This window comes from Staurois parvus, unplaced genomic scaffold, assembly GCF_062004578.1.
Source record: "Staurois parvus isolate SC_StPar_1 unplaced genomic scaffold, SC_StPar_1.0 ptg000679l, whole genome shotgun sequence".
Taxonomy (NCBI): domain Eukaryota; kingdom Metazoa; phylum Chordata; class Amphibia; order Anura; family Ranidae; genus Staurois; species Staurois parvus.
The window spans coordinates 2186656-2213388 of record NW_028318475.1 but is presented as its reverse complement, the minus strand read 5'-3'; the positions used below and the strand labels follow the sequence as shown (position 1 = coordinate 2213388).

Sequence of the window (26733 nt, the reverse complement as noted above, 5' to 3'; positions counted from 1 at the left end):
GCAGTCTGAAAATTAAAGCTGCGTAAATTCCAATACATATATACACACACACACATATATATATATATATATATATATATATATATATATATATATACACACACACACACACACACACACGGAAAAAAAAGTATTTAGTCAGCCACCAATTGTGCAAGTTCTCTCTCTTAAAAAGATGAGAGAGGCCTGTAACTGGCATCATAGCTAGACCTCAACTATGAGAGACAAAATGAGGAAAACAAAATCCAGACAATCACATTGGCTGATTTGGAAAGAATTTATTTGCAAATTATGGTGGAAAATAAGTATTTGGTCAATATCAAAAGTTCATCTCAATACTTTGTTATATATCCTTTGTTGGCAATGACAGAGGTCAAACGTTTCCTGTAAGTCTTCACAAGGTTGGCACACACTGTTGCTGGTATGTTGGCCCATTCCTCCATGCAGATCTCCTCTAGAGCAGTGATGTTTTGGGGCTGTCGCTGGGCAACAGGGACTTTCAACTCCCTCCAAAGGTTTTCTATGGGGTTGAGATCTGGAGACTGGCTAGGCCACTCCAGTACCTTGAAATGCTTCTTACGAAGCCACTCCTTCGTTGACCGGGCGGTATGCTTGGGATCATTGTCATGTTGGAAGACCCAGCCACGTTTCATCTTCAATGCCCTTGCTGATGGAAGGAGGTTTGCACTCAAAATCTCACGATACATGGCCCCATTCATTCTGTCCTGTACATGGATCAGTCGTCCTGGTCCCTTTGCGGAGAAACAGCCCCAAAGCATGATGTTGCCACCCCCATGCTTCACAGTAGGCATGGTGTTCTTTGGATGCAACTCAGCATTCTCTCTTTCAGACACGACAAGTTGTGTTTCTACCAAACAGTTCTATTTTGGCTTCATCTGACATTCTCCCAATCCTCTGCTGGATCATCCAAATGCTCTCTAGCAAACTTCAGACGGGCCCGGACATGTACTGGCTTAAGCAGGGGGACATGTCTGGCACTGCAGGATCTGAGTCCCTGGAGGCGTAGTGTGTTACTGATGGTAGCCTTTGTTACGTTGGTCCCAGCTCTCTGCAGGTCATTCACTAGGTCCCCCCGTGTGGTCCTGGGATTTTTGCTCACCGTATTTGTGATCATTTTGACCCCATGGGGTGAGATCTTGCGTGGAGCCCCAGATCGAGGGAGATTATCAGTGGTCTTGTATGTCTTCCATTTTCTAATTATTGCTCCCACAGTTGATTTGTACATACCAAGCTGCTTGCCTATTGCAGATTCAGTCCTCCCGGCCTGGTGCAGGTCTACAATTTTGTTTCTGGTGTCCTTAGACAGCTCTTCGGTCTTCACCATAGTGGAGTTTGGAGTGTGACTTGTGGTTGTGGACAGGTGTCTTTTATACTGATAACAAGTTCAAACAGGTGCCATTGATACATGTAATGAGTGCAGGATAGAGGAGCCTCTTAAAGAAGAAGGTACAGGTCTCTGAGAGCCAGAAATCTTGCATGTTTGTAGGTGACCAAATACTTATTTTCCACCATAATTTGCAAATAAATTCTTTCCAAATCATCCAATGTGATTGTCTGGATTTTTTTTCTCATTTTGTCTGTCATAGTTGAGGTCTACCTATGATGCCAATTACAGGCCTCTCTCATCTTTTTAAGTGGGAGAACTTGCACAGTTGGTGGCTGACTAAATACTTTTTTGCCCCACTGTATATATATATATATATATATATATATATATATATACATATATATATATATATATATATACATACATATATACATATATATATATATATATATACATATATACACATACATACATACATGTACAGGTAAAACTCGAAAAATTAGAATATTGTGCAAAAGTTCATTTATTTCAGTAATGCAACTTTAAAGTTGAAACTAATATATGAGATAGACTCATTACATGCAAAGCAAGATAGTTCAAGCCGTGATTTGTCATATTTGTGATGATTATGGCTTACAGCTCATGAAAACCCCAAATCCACAATCTCAGAAAATTAGAATATTACATGCAATCAATAAAACAAGGATTGTACATAGAGCAATATCGGACCTCTGAAAAGTATAAGCATGCATATATACTCAGTACTTGGTTTGGGTCCCTTTTGCAGCAATTACTGCCTCAATGCGGTGTGGCATGGAAGCTATCAGACTGTGGCACTGCTGAGGTGTTATGGAAGGTCAGGATGCTTCAAAAGCGGCCTTCAGCTCTTCTACATTGTTCGGTCTCATGTCTCTCATCTTTCTCTTGGCAATGCCCCATAGATTCTCTATGGGGTTCAGGTCAGGCGAGTTTGCTGGCCAATCAAGCACAGTAATCCCACGGTCATTGAGCCAGGTTTTGGTGCTTTTGGCAGTGTGGGCAGGTGCCAAGTCCTGCTGGAAAATGAAGTCAGCATCCCCATAAAGCTCCTCTGTGGAAGGAAGAATGAAGTGCTCAAAAATCTCCTGGTAGACGGCTATGTTGACCCTGGACTTAATGAAGCACAGTGGACCAACACCAGCAGATGACATGGCTCACCAAATCAACACAGACTGTGGAAACTTCACACTGGACTTCAAGCATCTTGCAGTGTGTGCCTCTCCATTCTTCCTCCATACTCTGGGTCCTTGGTTTCCAAATGAGATGCAAAAGTTGCTCTCATCAGAAAAGAGGACTTTGGACCACTGAGCAACAGATCAGGTCTGTTTTTCTTTAGCCCAGGTAAGATGCTTCTGCTGTTGATTGTTGTTCAGGAGTGGCTTGACAAGAGGAATATGACATTTGAAGCCCATGTCCAGGATCCGTCTGTGTGTGGTGGCTCTCGATGCACTGACTCCAGCCTCAGTCCACTCCTTGTGAAACACTTTTGAATGGCCTTTTCCTGACAATCCTCTCCAGGCTGCGATCATCCCTGCTGCTTGTGCACCGTTTTCTTCCACACTTTTCCCTTCCACATAACTTTCTATTAATGTGCTTTGATACAGCACTTTGGGAACATCCAACTTCTTTTGCAATTACCTTTTGAGGCTTTCCCTCCTTATGGAGGGTGTCAATAATGGTTTTCTGCACAACTGTCAGGTCAGCAGTCTTTCCCATGATTGTGATTCCTACTGAAACAGACTGAGAGACCATTTAAAGGTTCAGGAACCCTTTGCAGGTGTTATGGCTTAAATAGCTGATTAGAGTGGGACACTTTGAGCCTAGAATATTGCACCTTTTCACAATATTCTAATTTTCTGAGATTGTGGATTTGGGGTTTTCATAAGCTGTAAGCCATAATGATCACAATTATGACAAATCACGGCTTGAACTATCTTGCTTTGCATGTATTTAATCTATCTCAAATATTAGTTTCACCTTTTAAGTTACATTACTGAAATAAATGAACTTTTGCACGATATTCTAATTTTTCGAGTTTCACCTGTATATAGATATAGATAGATAGATAGATAGATAGATAGATAGATATATACACACATATATATACATATATATATACACACACACACACACACACACTAGTTTGTAGACGCTATAAAACGTTCACACAAACCAATATACATATACTGGGATTTTTTTTTTTTTTTCAAACAAAAGACAAAAAGTAGCAGAATACATTTTAGCCTAAATTTATGACCAACTTTGAGTTTACTATATATTTTTCATAACTGAAAGTAAAAAAGATTGTTTTTTTTTTCAAAATGTTCAGTCTTTTTTTGTTTAGATGTCAAAACAAAAAAAACCCATTGGTGATCAAATGCCACCAAAAGAAAGCTCTACTTGTGTGAGGAAAAAAAAAAATGACAAATTTCGTTTGGGTACAGCATTGCATGACGTTACAATTACCAGTTGAAATAGTGCAGTGCCGAATAGCAAAAAATGGCCTGGACATTAAGGGTGACAAGTCTTCCAGAGGGCAAGTGGTTAAAACAAGTTTGCACCTTTTTTTTGTATTTATGAAACTAAAAAGCAAATTTCTTTTGTAAAAAAAAAAAGTTATTAGTGTTCTAATTTAAAACTGGTAGTTAGTAGGCCTTAAATATTAAACACTGCTTGTAAAACTTTATTAACAAAAATGAAACGCGTGATCATGCTTTGTATTCAGCAAAATTAAGCACAAAAACTATATTTGTTAGCTGAATTTTTGCCATCTACTGCTAAGCAGATCTGTAAAAACTGATAAAAAAAAACCCCACAGTATTTGGAAACACTATCAAAGCTCACAATAAAAAATAAAGCTTAAGTACTTATTGAACATTTGCTCACAGCAAAGCATGGCCTATTGGTGATCAAGTGACAATGATACACAGGAACCAAGAAGATTAAGAGATTACATAAACTGCTTTGACCTTATATGCCAACTGGATTGTACAAAAGATTGGTAAAATATTTTAAAATGATTGGTATCAGGCTGATCGTTTAAGTGCAAGCTGTAAGGATGCATTAGCTCCTAATTCCCTAATCACTGGGATAAGTGGGACTGTATTACTAAGAACTTGCAGAAAAGATCAAAGGGCACAGATTAGTGAGCCATTAAGCTAACTGTAGTGGAAAACAAGGATCATATCAGAACCAATTTAAGTCGGATAAGATGAAATGGTTTTAATGAACTGTGTACCACGCGTAGAAAGCGTTGAAAATCCTGTGCTAATGAGGTGTCGGGTACATTAAAGAGAGAGATGCATACAATGCAAAATAAGGCAGGACAACTAACTCCAATACTAGGAGAGCTAATTCTTGTCACAAGGTCCAGCGTGTTCAGGGCTCTTTTTTGGATGTGAGACAGACATCTATTCAACAACAAAATTCCAAGATTCCATTTACCCCAGTGACTGCTGTGAAACAATTTTGGCTGGAAGAAAAAAATTACTATTTGAAGACTTTCTGTGCATGCCAAATAAATCAAACTACTGCTTATATAAACAAACTGTTTAACAGTGGTGGCCAACTTTGACCCTCACATGCCTCAGTACTGGTTTGTGAGTTTGTCTATCAAAATGATGGGCAAATAGCTGCTGGCTTTAACCAAAATCCTATGACTAACTACTTGCTGATTGTGTATCATACAGTTCATACAGTACAGTTACAGGTGGTGACTTTAGTATATGTCCGATTCTTTTGCATTATATGGCCAAAGGTCCTCTTTAAAAGGGTTACCAGTATGACAGCCACTTGTTCATGAAAATCCAAAATTTTCTTTTCATATGAACCTAGTATTCCTGAACAAAAGATTAAAGAACTACAAGTGAAACTACAGGTGTAGCTGTAAATGGCAATGGTAAACAGATGACAAACGGAACTGAATTTTGCATAGTATACAACAGCTAGCCTGAGTCCAGGAGCAAGATAAGAAAATGATTGGGGATCCTTCTCAATGTGGATACCTTTTTTTTTTTTTTTTTTTAAAAGTGGCTTACTTAAGTCATATGATGGAGGTAATGGTGAGATTATATGAACTTACGCAGGGAGTCCTTCTTTAACAGTTCATGATCTGTATCTTCAATTATTGCACTGCAGTATACAATACAATTTAGAGGATAGTGGGCACATCTTGAATGACAAAGTGGGTATGCTAAACTCAAAAACAACATGATCAGAATTTATGTTCTTTTAAGAGCTCAGTCAAAATAATCAAGTTTATGACATCTTTGTTTGCTGGACACAAATATGCAAATAAATGCTTAGGCAATGCAACAAAGTCCACCTGGAGACTTACATGCTAGTAAAAAAATTATAGTGTAGCATAGGTTCATCATCAAACTTGGAAGTTGTCCGAAAAAGCTCATACATGCCATCAATCACTCATTCATAAGGCACTGTAGTACAGGACATTTAAGTCTTGTTATTTCCAATAGGTCTTGTATAAACTCTCCCACAGAGTTCCAACATTTTAGTTTTGAGTAAATCAGCTTTTAAATGGGGATAAAAAAAGATAATCCACTTCTGAGCGCAATGCTTATAAATGACACATTCTTTTGAGTTTTATGGCCCAAGTACAAAAACTGTTGTAATTTTTTAATGAATGGTGAACCTTTGACGTTCTTTACATAATTATACATAATATGGTAGCCAGTAAGCAGTTAAAACACAAACATTGTCTCAGCTTAGAGCGGCACTGCAAGTTTCATTTGGATCTCAACAGAGATCTGCCCGCCAGTTGCAGTGAAGGGAGCTGGCGTTACTGCACCATTCAGGAGGTGTAAGAGCACTATCAAAGTGAAGAAAAGGCACAGCTCACCAACCCAGTGCATTTAGTATGTAGGTGAATGTACCCTCAGCCAGAGCCGTTCCAGCCATGCACCCCCCAGACATGTTTTGCCACGCTCACCAGGGCTTGGTCACAGAGGTGCATACCAATGCATAGGGTTGGTGAACGGCACCTTTTTTTCTCGTTAATAAACGCGCTTACAAACATTATCGTACCACAATCTTATGTAACACTATTTGTTTATTTTATAACAAAAAGGATGTTAGCTATTGGGGAGGAGACATAAAAGGCTTACCTGGGCTATGGATGCTTGTGGATTTCCAAGGAGATTTTTAAAAGACCTTTTCGAAACCCACTTCAACTGGTGAAAGAATGAAGTGTTGTAAGTGATTTGTCTGTTAAAGAAATTGGTCTTCACTTTTTCACCGATAGACATTTTCTCCAACACTGCCTTGGTCTCTTTGTAATAGTTGGTATTGCAGAACTCCCCAGCTAATTTTTCCACAACTGTTTGAGAGCCACTATCGTTTACCTCTTCAGTACCTTTAAAAAAAAAAAAAAAAAAAAATCACAATTAGTTTAAAGGCAGTTCAACAGAGAACCCTCTTAGGGAATGAAGACCTTTCGAATATATAGTTAATCAAGTTGTGTTCAACCACTTCTAAAAATAAATTGTGTACCATAAAATTTACTTCCAAAATCAGTTGGACGTCTTACTTCCTATGTCTAAAGATGCAACTAAAGGAATGTTGCAGAGACTCAAAGTTGGCAATGTAATGTATGACACTGGAATGAAATCCACTCCACAAAACACTCAACATGGAAGACCCAGGTAGGGATAATGCAATCATTCAGCCTCTATAGGCAAAGGAAAAGGTGTTGATATCAAACGGAGGCTTCGTCTACACCTACACCCTATGCCATGTTGAAAGAAATGATGCATCACGACTACAGGCCATAGGAATAGAAACCCACATCTGGACCAATTAGTACATGATATATGTCTAGAATGTTGCCTCTACAGCAATAATGTAAAAACGTAAGGCAGGTGAGTAGTGGTAAGGATTGCTACAGAATGCACAAAAATGTCTTGACATACTCAATGATACTTTCTTTAATGATCACACTTCCCCAGGATACTTAAGCACATACCATCTGTTCTGAATGAACAGACTGGGCAGGAACACGTGTTAATCGACAACTGGTAAACTAATTTAAAAAACTTTTTTTCTACCAGTGTAAAAGCTTATCATCTAGACCCAAGAATAAAAAATCATGGTATTGCAGCATACCAGTCCTTAGATGTGGTGGCTGCATTTATTTTTTTTTCATACTATATTCCTATGTTTTAACTTGGCCATCCTGCCATTAACATACTTCCCATTCTAGTGTGACAACCATCATGATGGCTTGATGAAGGAGCATGCATGCTCCAAACACGTGCCACGCCTACTGCTGCTGTACTTGGAGCTGACATCACTCCCACCTACCTTGTGGATCCACATCAACCAGGAAGTATTGGGAACCACCAGCATAGCCAAGGAGAGTGCACTGGAGACCTGCCTGCAACTGGACCGGCCAGGAGTTGCACAGCAGTTGACACCAGTTTAACAAGCGCTCGTTTGACTACTACTACTATCGTGAATTTTCAATTTTGTGGAAATAAATCTGCTTTTATTGCTGCACTTGCTTTGCTCTTATTTTATGGTTCACACAGTCTCCTCTAGCTTTTTGAATCGGGTGCCACTTAGTCACGCATTATTGAATTATACCTTAACCACCTTTGGACTTCAAGGACCTTACTTGTGACTAATATACTAGCCATTACATTATACATCTGGTCTTTTTCTTCTTAGTGCCCCAAATATTTATCTTGTTATTGAAATCACTCATTACTATCTTCTTTCTATAGTAACCCATATATTACTAGTGGCTAGATTTTCCCCACTGTATATTCTTTCCTTCTGACTTATTTGCATTTTACAAAATGTTTATTAGGATATGTTTGTCTTAACTGACTAGTGCATCGTTACTGGTGATTTTGTAACAACCCTATGACTAATGCTTGTTGTATACTTACTTTTCCTAAAAATTCAATAAATAGTAATGAAACAAAAAAAAAAAAAAAAAAAAAAAGTGGATTTAGAACCAGCCTAAGGGTAAATTTAAAACACTATCACCTTTTCTCTGCATTAAAGTTGAAGCCAGATATAAAGACAGTAATAAAATGCACAACATTAACACAGCTATGTATGCATTACTACATCATTAAATTTACTATTCAAACACAAACAGTACAAGTACTCTAAATCAACCTCTTGTAATATCCTATACAAAAGGCTCAAATTGGGAGAGGAAGAAGAAGGAGAACAAGAAGCCAATCAGGTGTGCTGCAGTGCTTACTTCCTAAAAAATGAACATACTGATGCGTGGAGAGAGCAGCATGACACAAATTAGCTCTTCAGTAAGCTGCTTTTTTTTTTTTACTGTCCAGTTATTACAGTCTGGAAGTGTAAAGGAAACCTATAAATGTTAATCAAATGCAGCAGGGAAAAATCAGGTCTTCTGCCATGCCAGACCAGATTCTACTATGTATCAGAGCTTAATAATCCCAGGACAAAATGGAAAGAAATACAAATCCTGTATCGGGTAGAATAGCTACCTTGTATTAAAAGTTTAATCTATGCAGTTACTCTAGATTTCTGCTTATTGCTCTGCTCAATAATAACTATATATTGCATTCATGTTTAGCTGTGTATATACACAGCGGGTAAAATAAGTATTGAACACATCACCATTTTTCTTAGTTAACAGATTTCGCAAAGGTGCCATTGACATGAAATTTTCACCACGTCAGTAACAACCCGTGCAATCCATAAATGCAAAGAAACCAAAACAAATAAATTCAGAAATTAAGTTATGTGTAATAAAAAGGAATGATGCAGGGAAAAAAAAAAGTATTGAACACATGAAGAATGGGAGGTGCAAAATGGCATGGAAAGCCAAGACACCAGCTGAAATCATCAGTATTTAGAAAGCAATCCTACCCCTTGTCAGTGCAAATTAATATCAGCTGGTTCAGTTTCAACTGATAGCCTATGAAAAGGTGTCTCATTACCAGGGTGTTACCAAGAAACATCTCATGCTGGGTAAAAGCAAAGAGCTCTCTCAAGACCTTTGCAACCTTAATGTTGCAAAACATACAGATGGTATTGGTTACAGAAAGATTTCTAAACTTCTGAATGTTCCAGTGAGCAGTGTTGGGGCTATAATCCGGAAGTGGAAAGAACACCATTTCACCATAAACCGACCAAGACCAGGTGCTCCTCACAAAATTTCTGACAGGAGTAAAAAGAATCATGAGAAGAGTTGTCCAAGAGCCAAAGGACCACTTGTGGAGAGTTTCAGAAAGACCTGGAATTAGCAGGTACAATTGTTTCAGGAAACAATAAGTAATGCACTAAACCACCACGGCCTGTATGCACACTCACCACCGTTAGATTTTACCAAAATCAAACTCTTTGGATGCCATAATACACACCATGTGTGTAGATCAAATGGCACTGCACATCACCCCAAAAACTCCATACCAACAGTGAAGTTTGGAGGTGGGATCATCATGGTGTGGGGATGTTTTTCAGCATACAGTACTGACAAACTTCATTTCACTGAAGGAAGGATGACTGGAAAAATGTAGAAGTTCTTGATAAAAATCTGCTGCCATCTACCAGTATGATGATGATGAAACGAGGGTGGACATTTCAGCAAGGCCATGATCCCACACACAAAGCCAAGAAAACTCTAAATTGGCTGCTAGAATGGCCCACCCAATCACCTGACTTGAATCAAATAGAAAATCTATGAAAAAAACTAAAAGATCAGAGTTCGAAGAAGAGGTCCACGGAACCTTCAAGATTTGAAGGCGGTTTATGTGGAAGAATGGGACAAAATCTCACCTGAGCAATGCATGCGTTTCTCCATACAGGAGGTGACTTGAAGCGGTCATTACCAATTAAGATTTTGTAAAAAATATTAAATACATTTCTGTTAGCCTGTTCAATACTTTTTTCCTTTGTCATTCCATTTTATTACACACAAAACAAACTTATCTTCTGAAATGATTTGCTCTGGTTTCTTTGTATGTATATATTGCATGGGTTGTTAGCAACATGTGGTGAAAATGTAGCATTTTTACAAATATATTTACTTAGAAAAATGGTGTCATGTTCAATACTTCTTTTACCAGTTGTATGTACAGTGGGGCAAAAAAGTATTTAGTCAGCCACCAATTGTGCAAGTTCTACCACTTAAAAAGATGAGAGAGGCCTGTAATTGGCATCATAGGTAGACCTCAACTATGAGAGACAAAATGAGAAAAAAAAATCCAGACAATCACATTGGCGGATTTGGAAAGAATTTATTTGCAAATTATGGTGGAAAATAAGTATTTGGTCACCTACAAACAAGCAAGATTTCTGGCTCTCACAGACCTGTACCTTCGTCTTTAAGAGGCTCCTCTGTCCTGCACTCATTACCTGTATCAATGGCACCTGTTTGAACTTGTTATCAGTATAAAAGACACCTGTCCACAACCTCAAACAGTCAAACTCCAAACTCCACTATGGTCAAGACCAAAGAGCTGTCGAAGGACACCAGAAACAAAATTGTAGACCTGCACCAGGCTGGGAGGACTGAATCTGCAATAGGCAAGCAGCTTGGTGTGAACAAATCAAATGTGGGAGCAATAATTAGAAAATGGAAGACATACAAGACCACTGATAATCTCCCTCGATCAGGGGCTCCACGCAAGATCTCACCCCGTGGGGTCAAAATGATCACAAGAACGGTGAGCAAAAATCCCAGGACCACACGGGGGGGACCTAGTGAATGACCTGCAGAGAGCTGGGACCAACGTAACAAAGGCTACCATCAGTAACACACTACGCCGCCAGGGACTTCGATCCTCCAGTGCCAGACGTGTCCCCCTGCTTAAGCCAGTACATGTCCGGGCCCGTCTGAAGTTTGCTAGAGAGCATTTGGATGATCCAGAAGAGGATTGGGAGAATGTCATATGGTCAGATGAAACCAAAATAGAACTGTTTGATAGAAACACAACTCGTCGTGTTTGGAGGAGAGAGAATGCTGAGTTGCATCCAAAGAACACCATACCTACTGTGAAGCATTGGGGTGGCAACATCATGCTTTGGGGCTGTTTCTCCGCAAAGGGACCAGGACGACTGATCCATGTACAGGACAGAATGAATGGGACCATGTATCGTGAGATTTTGAGTGCAAACCTCCTTCCATCAGCAAGGGCATTGAAGATGAAACATGGCTGGGTCTTCCAACATGACAATGATCCCAAACATACCACCCGGGCAACAAAGGAGTGGCTTCGTAAGTAGCATTTCAAGGTCCTGGAGTGGCCTAGCCAGTGTCCAGATCCTAACCCCATAGAAAACCTTTGGAGGGAGTTGAAAGTCCGTGTTGCCCAGCGACAGCCCCAAAACATCACTGCTCTAGAGGAGATCTGCATGGAGGAATGGGCCAACATACCAGCAACAGTGTGTGCCAACCTTGTGAAGACTTACAGAAAACGTTTGACCTCTATCATTGCCAACAAAGGATATATAACAAAGTATTGAGATGAACTTTTGATATTGACCAAATACTAATTTTTCACCATAATTTGCAAATAAATTATTTCCAAATCAGCCAATGTGATTGCCTGGATTTTTTTTTCTCATTTTGTCTCTCATAGTTGAGGTCTACCTATGATGCCAATTACAGGGCTCTCATCTTTTTAAGTGGGAGAACTTGCACAAATGATGGCTGACTAAATACTTTTTTGCCCCACTGTATGTATGTATGTATGTATGTATGTATGTATGTATGAAGATGGAATATAAAATGACTGGTAAAGCAGAGTTTGCAGTGTATGCAAGGTCCACTCATTCATTGAGGGTACCCTCCCTCATCCTAATTGGCTGCACAAAAATGTCAAACACACCCATGCAGGAAAAATTAACAAATACCTTCCCCTGGCCTCTGTACTGCAGAAGGGGATGTCACTATTCTTCCAACAAGATTCCAATAGAATAAAGATTAGCCCCAAGTTTGCGATATGATGCTAACAAGATATAGGCTACTTGGCATTTTACCGGATCTCGCCAAAACCACTGTGACATCACATTTGCCTAAGCATCATGGCAGGAAATCTAATAATTAACTGGTTCACTACAAATGAGTTTTGCATTCTCATACAAGTCAATGATTTTGCAAAGCCTACTTAAAGCTGGTAAAGTAGAGGTCAGAAGGAGGTCAAATGCACCTGTCAATTCTGAGTGATCTAAAAAGCATCTCAAACTGAAACCATCAACACATGCCCAAAACCAGTCCACACATATCCTAAATCCCAGCCACAGCTTCCTTACCGAGATCTACGTCTTCCATTTTGTTAAGAGCAACAGCTGTAGAATCGCCATTGATGACATCCAGAAAGAAGTCAGCAGGGTTGTTATGAGATTCACATTCATAACCTATTAAAAAGAGGTTCAATACAATACCTGTATAACATTTTGCACACACAACTCAATGTTTTCTCACACCTTAGGACTATTCAAAGCAGTCAGGAAGTACTTAAAGTCCTTTGTACTCTGTATTTTCACTTAAAAGGAACTAGCGTAATGAATGGTACAACATTTACTATGGCAGAAGAACACAAGAGGGCACCTCCAAGAGCCACACTCGTGTGTTCTTCTTTGTAACCAGCAAACGATTGTAACATACCTCTTATGGACATAAGCACTACATAGCTTGGTTGCTGCCACTCCTGGGGGTACTGGCGGTCTTTGCGCTATAACAGAATACTATGCACATGACATTTGCTATGATCTGCGAAAAGGTGTTGAATTTAGCACAATTTCACAGCAGAAAAAGCAAACAGTTTCCCAGTGGTGAAAAGCTCTACACCATCCCTGGAATTCTACTGTTCATGCTGAATGTAGCATATAAACTGAACCCATGCTCATGTTTAGTAGGAAGCTGCATTAAAGCTCAGATTAAGCCAAAAGTTTTTTTCTAGTTTTAGATAGAACGATGAAGGATTAGTACCTTTGTCAATCATTAAATGCTGTCTGCTTCCCCTTCTGAGAGAGATTTCAACTCCACTTCAACTATCCAATTGATGGATTTCAGAAGAAAGTTGCTCAATGGGGGCACAGACAGCAATACAAATCTAAGAAGGTTCTTACTCTCCCCTACTCAAAAAAAACACAAATTGTTTTATTGTTGTCCATTTTATTTATAGTGGAAAGACTTCCCTTCACTTTTTGTTCTGTCTGACTCCCATCCAATAGACAGTAAAGCTGACCATACACGGCTCAAATTTCAGCCAATGCCTGGTGAATCATCCAAAAATTTTAGCTGTGGCCAAGCAAAACACCAATTGGCTCAAAATTAATAATCAACTGGGCTAGGTGAAAAAGTTAAAATCAGCCAAACGTCTCCTATCGGATGCAGTCACCGTTTGGGTGTTTATGCAGCTGTGGGTGCTGTGGCTGTTGAGTACAATAGCCAGTAGTGGAGATATCTCCATCTATGCAGTTTGGAATGGATGGTGGAATCGTTAAAATTTTCTCTTGTTCAGCCTGAAGTCTGAACAAAATAAATCTATCCATATGTCAATGAAGAAAAAAAAATGGGAATAGAGATAGCAGCAAAACCTAAAAAGTAAACAAAAAAGTTCTGGCTAAATTTTGGCTTCAACATAACATGTCATTCATCTGATTCTAGGCGAATACTTTCTGCCCAGCATGAGGACCTTTATTCATTTAAAATTGTTTCAATAAAAGTCAATGTTCTACCCTCTGTGCCCATACCCTCACTAAAAATACCAAAAAAGAATCTAAAATCACGTGACTTGTAAATCCATGAAGCACTTTCTATGCCTCTTACCAAGCTCTGTAAAGTACTCCAGCGCATGCTGAGCAGGCCCATGATATAGTGTTCGTCCTGTAGCCAGTAGAGTGAGGCTGTCAAACAGCCTGAAGATGGAATACCGAGGCTGGTGTATAGAAAATATGATAGTCTTGCCTTGCTTCGACATCCTAATAATTGAAAAAGGCTAACACTAAAATGCTATTCAAGAAATTAGGACATATACAAATTTAATATAGCAAAATAAAATTTAAAAAATAATGCTATGTATCAAAAAAGACCTACAGGTTGTTAAGAAGGAGGACTAAACTAAAGAAGCGTAAAAGCCTGGTATTTTAATTTTCATAAGAAAAGTGGTGAACATATTTTACTTAGTGCACTGCAGCTGATCACCCATTTCAGGTAGGCTTCAGTGCAGCTGCAAATCTCCAATACAGTTTTATTTTTGTTTGTAAACTCTTTAAAGGGTTACAACAATACAAAAACAAACCAAAAAAAAAAGTCAGTGTTATATGAGCCAGTAAACACGATACAACTTCAAAATCAGGGATCCTATACAGGACATTTTATACTTACGTGGCATCACATATGACAGCAATTGAATGAGATTTAACAGGAAATCCTAGTTCTAGGAAGGCAGCTTGCTATCAAAGCTCTCACAAGACTGGAGTCCCTGGAGGAGCAGATTAAATGGAGCCACGGACAGCACAATTTGGCCCCAGCTTAAAAGTAACAGAACTCTGTTTGACTGCTACTAACAAAAGAGAATAGGGAGTAAACAAGGGCCCAACAGGAGAGTCAAAAAGGTACCAAGAGGCAGCAGACCTAAAGTGGAACTTAAGGTAAAAATTTAAAAATGGGTGGACAGACAGGATTTTTAATGCAGAAGAGATATGCTTTTTCTCTTCTGCATTAAAACCAACAACCTGCATGTTCAACAATGTTCAGTGAGCCGTGCAGGTACGGCTCACTGTACAAATTCGGCAATGTTGAATTTGACGGAACTCCCACTTATGCGTAGGAGTGACGCTATCACCGCCCAGCCCATGACAGCGGCCGTTGTTTGGGACCTGGAAGCCAGCTGCCTGAAGATTTCAGTGGCCAGGTGGGGAGCTCCAGGACAGCGCATCGTGGGATCAGAGGAGAGTATCGTTCTGCTTTAAAGAGAAAGAGCAGGGGTAGCAGAAATATTGGACAAGACAAACAAAAAAGAAAGTGGGGGGCATTATCAAAAATAAGGGGGGGGGGGGGCACAAGGGCTGGAACAGCGTTACCAAAGATGAGTGGAGAGCCAGGGAGAAATTTGTCCATTAAATGTTCTATATTCCGATGAACAGTTGAAATAATGCTAGTAGAACAAGATCTTATGGTTTTGCTCCTCCCTGTGATTTGCAGAGGCAATAATCTCCTCCATAGTGCTGATCTCACCAATTTCGGTAAACCACCTTCTAAATGGGTGGTGGGGTCGTCTGTCAGTTTTATTCAGTTAGCTCAGTTTTTGCCATTTGTCCAGTTTTATAGCAGCTGCTATTTTACAATAAAATATTGCATCTAAATAAGACTGTCAGCTGTACAAAATTACGGTTCCAAAATATATGGAAAGAACACAACTATCACAATAAAAACATCATGAAGTAAATCCTATTTTGTACCCATGCAAAAATTAAGAAATCTAGTGATAATTAAAGAACAGGAACAAGCTTAATGTAAAATGCCAAGACTGCAGTGGTAGAAGATCTGAACGGGGTGGAACCACAGAGTCAGTTAGCATTGTAACAGATAATAAAGACAGAGAAGTAGGCTCCTTTACCTTTTCAGCAGCAGCAGAACAGCATTGGCAGTGCTGGCATCCAAACCAGTGGTTGGCTCATCCAAGAATAAAATCCCTGGGTCAGTAATGAGCTCCATACCAATATTTGTTCTCTTCCTCTCTCCTCCAGACACACCACGGATCAGCTGAGTGCCAACCTAAAAACAAAAGTACAGGACAAGGATTGTCATTTTACATACAAGAGAAGAAAACAAATTTCCAAAAATACTCCAGCTCCAATCCACTTTACCTTTGAGTCAGCTACTTTTGTTAGTCCAAGTTCCTTGATGATCTGATCGATACGTTCATCCTTTTCCTTTTGTTTTAGTGACCTCGGTAACCTCAAAGCTGCAGAAAACTGAAGGTTCTCTCTAACAGTCAATGTACCCATAACAACATCATCCTAAAACATAAGGAAATGTATTTACCAACATGCAGAGTCTAAATAGAACATCTCTCCAAAGATAAATTTAGTCATTTATGCCACGCCACAATTAAAGTGTTATGTCCAAATTCTACAAATTAAACCAAAGGCTTACCTTCAGAGAAAGGAAAAATGTTCTCTTGTACTGGGACTGCCCCTACATTACAAGGGTAAATGCTCACTTAAATCCAAGGGGCCGCAAAATGCACGTTACCTCTCCAATACAATTAAACTCTCAAGTTATTAATCCAGTCCTCCACTGACCCAGCACCTGGCACTTTCCTCTTATCCCTTACACTCCAGCAGTGAACTGCTAATCAGCATATTCATGTCCAGTGTAGACTATGGCCTCTGCATTGAACTTTATGACATCAGAGAACCTGCAGACACCAGAGCATAGGGGAAAAGAGGCTGCAGGGACTGCTATTGGAGCATGGAGGAAGGCTGCAGGAGAGAAGGATCGGGTATGTAAAAATGCTTTTTGCGGCCCCCCTAAACTTAAACAAGCATTTAACCCTCACTGTGTGGGGAAAGCTCTACTGTAAAAGAGAATTCTTCCTTTCCTTAGAGTTCAGCTTTAAGGGTGACAAACAAGTACTCCCACAAAATGCATACACTTTATACATTAAAATGTGAATAATATCTTACACTGGCTTATATAAACAGGAACCACTTTCCTGAAACCCCTCTGTATACACAGAGCTTTGCATATTGGAAACACACAATGAACATCCACAGTCTGAAATGTGAATATGTTTCAAAGCAACTGCAAAATTTGGGCAAAAGTTAGACACATGAAACATTAATATTCACCCCAAGTGTGGCAAACACACCAAAAACTGCAGTAACCCCTTCCCCCCCTCGGCCCGGTGCTCCACTCCAAAAAAAGTTCTGGAGCATCTCTGGGGCAATTGTTGTGTGTATGGCAGCCCGTTCAAGTTAGAAGACTGTCCTTTGCGTGATGAGTGAAAACGCTCCACAACACCCAAAACAAAAAAAACGCATGTGGGAATGTGAGTCTTCGCTACGTGGAGATGTGAACGGGGCCTGACGACTGTGTGTCTCCATCCACTCCCTCCTATGTATTTGTACAAAGATGGCCGTACACTATGCAATCTAGTTTTACAATCTCTGTACCATTTCCTTTAGATTTACCAGAATTATGGAATAGGAGGACACGCCTGAACAATCTATTCAATTGGTATCAAATCAAACATATCCTTGTACTACACAGCTCATGGGAGGAAGGTAGTATTGTAAGGAGGGAGGTGTGGTCCAGAGTGGTGAACACACCCCATCACACCCTCTTCTGTGATGCAACAAGGAAGTGAAGGCTTTTGAGAGGTGGCCTACAGGAAGTGAATGCAGATATATCATCTATGAAATGATGCAACCTGAAAATCTGTTCAAATAAACGTTAAAAAAAAAAAAAAAAAAAAAAAAAAAAAAGGAAAAAACTCCTGTGGATGTGGTAAGTAAAAGGAAAGCACATTGTGATGCCTGGGCCAGAAATGGGGAAATTGTGTGAAGTGTTCTTGTCTCCACCAGTAGTCTACAACTCACACTCTAGCTTTTGTCACTCTGCTGGCTGCTCACACACCTGGGTTCCTATGGCAACTCACTCTACAGCAAGGGCAGAGAAGAACATTTAAAAACAAACTGCTCCAACTTGCTCACTTCACTGGCGGTTGCCATTTCAAACGGTTGTAGTTTATAAACTATAAATCCTACACCGAAGAGCTTTATATTGTGAGAATCACAAGACCCAGACCTATATTTTGATGCATAGTATGTCTCTGAAATATTAAAAATGAAAGCACAGTCGCAGTTTAGATATTGCCCTTCAAATTTAAGGTGGCTACATTGGAGTTTCAATGAATGTCAATGGGCGGCGTGAGTTGCAAACTAATGGTCATTTGTGAAAACTATCAGGACTATGGCTTAACCGTGGACATTTTTAGTGGCAGCAGGGATAGCTGAACATTTTGATATAAGATTTGTGTAGGTGGACTTGAAAATGAGGGAGTGATGGCAGTTTAGACATCATGTCCTGATTTTTCAGCGTACACTCTAGCTTTTGTCAGCTCCCACTCTAGTTTTGAACATTCTGCCAATCATTCCTATGGGACTAATTTCACCACAAAAACGATGATATTTCGTGAACCATTCGGCGAAACGTTCCACAAAGTAATAGCACACCAATCGGGAACAATCCGCACGTTTCGGTATATTACTGTCTATGTAGTGTAAAAACTGTGGGAGGAGTTAGGGTGGCAAATTTGACTATAATAAGAATATATATGTGAGATAACAGTAAGTGGTCTTGCCATGCAGAACACTTAACTATGAGCCAAAAGGTCTACAAAAAATATAGAAAGGGCACACCATAAAAAAGGTCAATCTTTGTCTTTTCAAGTACTCTCTATACTTATTTGTAGCACTATGGTGATGTATTAATGTGAATGCAAACTAACTTGCCTGCACTACATAACCAGATAAGCACTTGAAGTTGGGTGGCTGTGGCTTCCCATCTATTAGAACTTCACCAGAAAGACCATGTGGATCTTTTCGAGCAGCAAGTACGTCCAGTAGTCTGCAAGTATAGATAGCAAAATTTATTTCAGTCAAGTGTGTTTAGCTCAACCAGTACACACAAGGAAATGTATAGTAATCAATCAATCAATAAATCAATCTCTTACACTGAAGGCATAATAACAATCTTACAGAAAAAAAAACCAAAAAAACAAAGAGCAATATTTTCCAGTCAATTGACATTTTTTAAGATAATTTTGTAAAGTGATTTTTTATATCCACGCACAATCAATATTTGTACAACACACAAACAACCACAAGATAAAAAGTGGATTCTCAGAGCACTATGGTTTAGCTAAAGGGACAACAGAGCGGTAGTTATCTCTTTGCATTAAGGATTTCACTCAGATTTCAAAACTCAGAATGAAATGCCCAACCAGTATAAGGTATTTCCCCTCCCAGAACATGTGATAGACAGAAAGAAAAAAAAAAGCTATGAGTGAACAGATTAACTCACTGCCTAAGAAAAAATGAGCTATTGTATTTTATATAAAATAGCTTTGACCAGAAAAAAGAAAATATGCACAACTTTTTTTTTTTTTTAAACTTACGATGACTTGCCGCTGCCTGTAGGTCCCAGAATTGCATTTAGTCCAGGTCTCATAATTCCACTACAAGTTTAAAAAAAAAAAATGTTCTATTAACTAATGGATATTTGGATTAATGAACATAACAAAATAGCATATTGAGAATATATTTATATAACCATATACACATACGAATACACATCAGTAGTTATATTAACTGCCTACTAGATCCTGTATAGGAAGAAGAATAGAGAATCCCCAAGAAACTTACCTTACAGCTGGGGAAAGAACGGTCAGCTAAATGGCTGTGGGTGTGTGGGGGAAAAAGGGAAAAGCCTGCCTTGCTCATATTACTTGCACCACTGTCACCATGTAAGTACCTGTATTTTATTATTACAGGTACTTGTATAGTGCCATCAATTTCCGTAGCTGTTTACACACACAAATATATATATATATATATATATATATCTCAATCATTCACATCAGTCACTGCCCTCAAGGAGCTTACAATCTACGGTTCCCAACTCACATTAATACATACACATACTAAGGCCAATTTAGACAGGGGTCAGTTAGACTACCAGCATGTCTTTGGAGTGTTGGAGGAAACTGGAGAACCTGGAGATAACTCACGCAGGCACAGACTGAACATGCAAACTCCAGGCAGGTAGTGCTGTGGTTGTATTCAAACAAATTACCCTACTTTGGTTAGGTGAAAATGTTAAGCTTATGAATTCCTACACAGAATATTTTTAATACAAGTAACCTTTCGTAACTACACACAGCATTTCCCAAATATATCGCTGCTCACCAAATAAAGTGTTTTATAGAACAACTTACATATATTACGGCAAAGCATATAGAAAGACAGAAATGAAGCCTCCCTGAACAAACTAAATATAATAAATTGAGGTAACAGTCTAAAAAAACAACATCATAACAGTCAAATAGCAGTTTACTCTCCTTTAATATATTGAAAACTATAGCTATTACCCAGATCATAGTTCTAAATCAGTTAATAAGTGACAGTCTTGTGTCATAGTACCTCTCCACCCTGTTCTACAATTGATATACACACAGCATGAAGATCACAAGATGCCAAAGCAGATGACAGCTATAAAACACCTCTTACACAGTTTTTTAACCTTTCATCCTAGAGGTAAACAAATGCATTCCTCATGGAACTCTAACAGGTAGTTACACAAATATGTGGCAGCTTCTAAGTTTGTTAAGCATGCAGTTAAATGTAAAATATAAAAATTACATTTACCAAATGCTATAGAAAATCTGAAAATGCTACAATTCAACAAAAAACACTTTTTAGCTGATGCAGCACAGGAAGTATAAAAGTTCCAGTAAGATTTAGAAATATGCAATGTCATGTTAGAAACAAATATTACATGGGTAAGGACAACAAAAATGTTAAGATGGGAAATGAAATAAGACAAATGTCACTGTCACAATGACTGTACAAAAATACGGTAAAGCTCAGCATTAATAAACATGTACAAAATAAAACACTACTTCCCCTTTCAAAATTCTGCAAAATAATGCTTTGCAGATACCATTATGAACACCACATGACTCCTTCAGTAGTAAGCTTACTAAGCTTTGATGAAAGCATTGTAAAGCCAAATTTATTTAAAATTGATCGACAAACAGATTAGTAAGCTTGGTTTCAATTTGATCTTTTTATCATCCTGTATGTCTATCATTATATATACTGTAAATACACCTACTTGTGGTCTCCATACACTAGACAAACAAATTGTTCGAAAATCTGTCATTTGGATCGTTCATTCGTTTCTCATCCAATTAATGGGCACAAATCAAAAATAGTTTTTGACTTTTCAGAACAAAATAATAAATAAAATTGATCTCGAACAAACAGGTTGGAAACAAACAAATTGAAATCAAACTGTCCGTACTGTGCACATGTGACAAAACGAAAGAAAATCTGCTTCATTTATGTCCACTGAATGGTTTATCATTTGAAATTCAGTCATTACATGGTGGCACGATTGTTTGCTCTCATGACTGAGTGTTTGTTATTTGAATACGAGTCCGAACAATTTTCCAGCTAGTGTATGGTTATCATTAGTCTAAAATGATTAAACATGTCAATTTTGCTAATTACTCAAATTTTATCATCACGTATGGCCAGCATTTGCATATACTGTATATTACACCTACTTGGCCTAAATATGATTGAATTACGTCTAAAAATGTCATTACACATACGCAGCCCAAGTATTGTGTGTGTGTGAGAAATATATATATATATATATATATATATATATATATATATATATTTAATTATACAGTATTTATAAGGCGCCAACAGTTCGCTCAGCTCTGTACATTACAAAGGGAGACAGAACATGCAACAGTACAATAACAATACAATGTGATACACGAGGGTTCGAGAGCCCTGCTCCTTCGAGCTCACAATCTAGGAGGAGGGGATAGTGGTACAGGAGGAGATAACTGTGGGGGATGGAGTGGTAGGAAGAGTGGAGGAGGTCGGCAATTAGCAGGTGGTGGGGTAGGCTTCCCTGAAGAGGTGGGTTTTCAGGGTTTCAGGAGAGGAGAGTAGGTGATAGTCTGATGGATTGGGGTAGGGAGTTCCAGAGGATGGGTGAAATCCTGGAGGCGGGCATGGGAGGAGGAGACCAGGGAACTAGAGAGAAGCAGGTCTTGTGAGGAGCGGAGAGTGCATGTTGGGTGGTATTTGGATATTAGGTCGGTGATGTAATTTGGGGCAGTATGATGGACAGGTTTGTATGTCAGTGTTAGGATTTTGAATTTGATCCGTTGGGCAATCGGAAGCCAGTGGAGGGATTGGCGGAAACGGAGCGGTTGGTAAGGTGGATGAGTCTGGCTGCCGTATTCAGGATCGACTGAAGCGGGGATACTCTGTGGCGAGGCAGGCCAGCGAGGAGGGAGTTGCAGTAATCGAGTCGTGATATGATGAGGGAGTGGATGAGCTGTTTAGTGGTTTCTGGGGTTAGGATCGTGCAGATTTTGGCGATGTTGCAGAGGTGGAGTCTGCATGAGTTTGTTAGTGATTGGACTCGGGGCTGGAAGTATAGGTTGGAGTCCAGAATGACACCAAGTACTCAGGCTTGCGGGGCGGGCCTGATAGTGGCATTGTTCGATGTGATGGGGGGTTGTGTGCGGGCTGGGGGGAAGACTAGGAGCTTGGTTTTGGAGAGGTTCAGTTTAAGGAAGTGGAGCGACATCCAGTGTATGTAGTTATATACACACACACACACACACACACACACACACACATATATATACACACACACACACACATACATATATATATATATATATATATATATATATATATATATATATACACACACACACATATATATATATATACACACACACATATATATATATATATATACACACACACACATATATATATATATACACACACACATATATATATATATATATACACACACACATATATATATATATATACACACATACATACATACACACATACATACATATATATATACACACACACATACATACATATATATATACACACACACATACATACATATATACACACACACACATACATATATACACACACACACATACATATATACACACACACACACACACACACACACACACACACACACACATACATACATACATAAAACTAAAATTATATTAAATTTAAAAATGCCTGCGTGCAATATCCATCTGTATTATCGCCCATGACAAATATGAATGCTAATTTACCCTGCACTGCTATATGGTAATATATACTGCTTTTAAAATCCACCTCTAACTGAAGCCGATTCATAACTATCAGTGTTGTTATTGGTAATTGTTACTGCTACTGTGGTGTTTATTTTGCTCCTGAGGGAACGCCGCCGCCACCACCCCCGCCCCCGTCGGTACCCTCGCAAGCCGCTCCGGAGGTCCTGCCATCGCCCAGGAGGAGTACTGGGGGCCCTGTCCCCTGCGGCATACCGCTGCCTCTAAGCCTCGCTACTGCCCATTGCCCGAACCAGGACATGCCGTACGTACCAGTGAGAGGGGAGCTTCCACCACCGCCTCCCGTACCTACAGCCGCCACAGTGAGAGGAGAAGCAGCAACCACCCCCACTGGCACCAAGAGGGCAAGCCACCACTACCAGATCTGCTTCCCTGCTCCCCACTGTGTACCATACAGCCGTGCCCCTGCCACCGCACAGCCCCGTCCAATCCGGCAGAAGCGAGCCTGCCGCGCGGCCTCCTGCACCCACTGAAGCCGGGCCCTACAACACCTACAATCGCCGGACCCTACCGCTCCCACAGATGCTGGGCCCCTTAGCACCCTCAGTCGCTGGCCCGCAGCATCCATATGCACTGGTCCACAACACACACTGACGCCGGGCCCTACTGCGCCTACCAACGCCTAGCTCACTCCACCTCCAGACACCAAGCCTTCAGCACCTCCACTCATACCAACCCCCAGCTCAACTTGACCTAAAGACTTGAACCCTTGTTGAAAGCCACCACAACGAGAGACCCCTCTGCACCCCAGACTGTCGCCACTCAAGCGCCCCTGGAAACCGTCCATCCACACCCCATCCCCTCTCCCCTAAACTCCAGCCACCAGAAGACACATCGAAGAGTTAGTCCAACGGGCAGAGGCGAATCAACAACCAAGCCTCCCACCACTCCTATCCGCCCTCCTGGGCACCTCCCTAAAATGCCTCTTCCACTCCTCCTCATTTTCTCCTCCGTTCCCAAAATCCATTCACTATATCCATTCACTATATCCCTCTGCTCCTCCCAAACAATTGTATATTGTGTCCTCACTGCTTCCTTCACCCCTCTACGGCACCCACCACCTCCTCCTAATACTCTACTCTCCCACTGACCCGAACACCTCCACTAGTAGTTTCACACGGTCCTGCACATCCCGCTCCCATGCCACCTTTCTCACCCTTCTCCTCCTCCTAACCGCAGGGGACATCTCCCCGAATCGTGGCCCTCCACCACCTCCCTCACCCACACAACACCCTCGCGCCTCCACATCCTGCCGCAACCCCCGCAACTTAGTATCTGTCCCCCTGCTCCCTAAAATCTCCCCCCCCCCATTTTCATGTGCACTCCTGAACGCCCGATCTGTGTGCAACAAGCTTACCGCCATCCACAACCTCTTTGTTTCCCGCTCCCTCAACCTCCTAGCGATCATGGAAACCTGGATCCAGCGCACTGACTCTACCTCCCCTGCTGCACTCTCCTACGGAAGTCTCACCTGGACCCACTCACCCAGACCCAACGGTCGTAAAGGTGGTGGGGTTGGTCTGCTCCTGTCACCACAGAGCACCTTCCGAGTCCTCCCAAACCCCCCTCCCTATCCTTTTCCTCCTTCAAGGCCCACTGCGTCCGACTATTCTCCCCAACCCCCCTGAAGATTGCTGTGATATACCGGCCTCCTGGATCCATATCCCGCTTCCTGGATGACTTTTCTTCCTGGCTACCCTTCTTCCTCTCCTCTGAGCTACCCACCACCATCCTTGGGGATTTCAACATCCCTGTCAACCTCGACAACCTGGCCACATCCCATCTCCTCCACTTAACCTCCTCCTTTGCACTTGCACAGGGCATACAATCCACCACCCACTCAAACGGTAATATCCTTGATCTCGTCTTCTCCAACCGCTGCGCTCCCCACAACCTCACTAACACCCCCTTCCCTCTCTCTGACCACAACCTGATTACCTTCTCTATCTCCTCGTCCTCCAACGCCTACCCCTCCAAATGTCACACTACTACCGCCACCTGTAACCTCCGCAACCTTAACCCTGCCCCCCTCCACTCTGCAGCTGATCAACTCCACGACAGCATCCTCCCCCTGTCCTGCCCCAACTTGGCTATGACTGCCTAGAACGAGCTGTCAACAGCCCTTGACTCACTAGCGCCTTTAACCACACGTAACATCAGACCCCGACCGCTCCAGCCCTGGCAGACTGATCACACCAAAACCCTCAAACGACACAGTCGTGCCCTGGAGCGACTATGGTGCAAAACCAAATCCCAACAAGCCTTCACCCGCTACAAATCTGCCTTCCACACCTACACCTCCTCCCTCCATGCACCCAAACAAGCATACTTCCTGACCCTCATCAAGGCCCTCTCCTCCAATCCTCGCCGACTTTTCTCCACCTTCAACTTTCTACTCTCTCCACCCCCACCTCCACCCAGCACCTCACTCACCACCCTTGAGATTGTCAATCACTTCAAAAACAAGATTGACACAATTCGCAAGGACATCGCTGCAACTCACACTCCCTCTCAAACTGTCCCCTCTCACACAGCTACCCCCTTATCCCCCCTCTCACTCGATTAACCCGCAGGGACTTCGTCACTGCTCAAACTCCCTTCAACCCTGTTCCCCCTCACTCAGCTACCCCCTCATCACCCCTCTCCCACGGCCCCACCACTGCTCTGACCTCCACTTCCACCCCACCTTACATTCCTCATACTGAAGCCCCCTCAACACTCCGCACCTTTGACCTTACTACCATCGAGGAAGTCTCCAAGGTCCTCTCTGATGCCCGCCTCACCACCTGCCCCCTCGACCCTATCCCCTCACAACTCTTACAACCTCCTTCCCCCTCCATCCTATGCTCCCTTACCCACATCTTTAATCTCTTCCTCTCCTCCGGCACTTTCCCCTCCCCTCTGAAGCATGCACACATCACCCCCATACTTAGAAAGCCCTCCCTGGACCCCAACGACCCGAACAACCTCAGACCCATCTCCCTGCTCCCATTCACATCCAAACTCCTTGAGCGCCTAGTCTACACCCGCCTAAGCTCTCACCTCAACGACAGCAACCTCCTTGATCCCCTACAGTCCGGCTTCCGTCCCCTACACTCCACCGAAACTGCCTTACTCAAACTCTCCAATGACCTGCTAACCGCCAAAGCTAATGGCCATTATTCAGTGCTCCTACTCCTTGACCTCTCCGCGGCCTTCAACACAGTCGACCACCCCCTCCTCCTCCTCAAAAAACGACACTCCCTCGGCCTCAGAGATTCTGCTCTCTCCTGGCTCTCATCCTACCTGTCACAATGCTCTTTCAGCGTTACCTATAATGCTACCACCTCCTCCTCACTCCCCCTCTCTTTCGGGGTCCCTCAAGGCTCCGTCCTCAAGGCTCCTCCCCTTCTCTTCTCCATCTACACCTCC

General features: G+C 41.2%; 1 protein-coding gene across 3 annotated transcripts in view; it reads right to left on the bottom strand.

The window, feature by feature from the left end:
- The window catches only part of ABCG2 (ATP binding cassette subfamily G member 2 (JR blood group)), a 220405-nt gene that overhangs the window by 24111 nt on the left and 169561 nt on the right, over positions 1–26733 (bottom strand). For all 3 annotated transcript variants that reach the window (XM_089652325.1, XM_089652326.1, XM_089652327.1), the window contains 7 exons: positions 19531–19590; positions 18866–18980; positions 16214–16366; positions 15964–16121; positions 14172–14323; positions 12650–12754; positions 6511–6758 (listed from right to left, as the gene is read on the bottom strand). In XM_089652325.1, coding sequence (XP_089508451.1) covers positions 6511–6758; positions 12650–12754; positions 14172–14323; positions 15964–16121; positions 16214–16366; positions 18866–18980; positions 19531–19590 — 991 coding nt within the window. The remainder of the gene's footprint in view (positions 1–6510; positions 6759–12649; positions 12755–14171; positions 14324–15963; positions 16122–16213; positions 16367–18865; positions 18981–19530; positions 19591–26733) is intronic.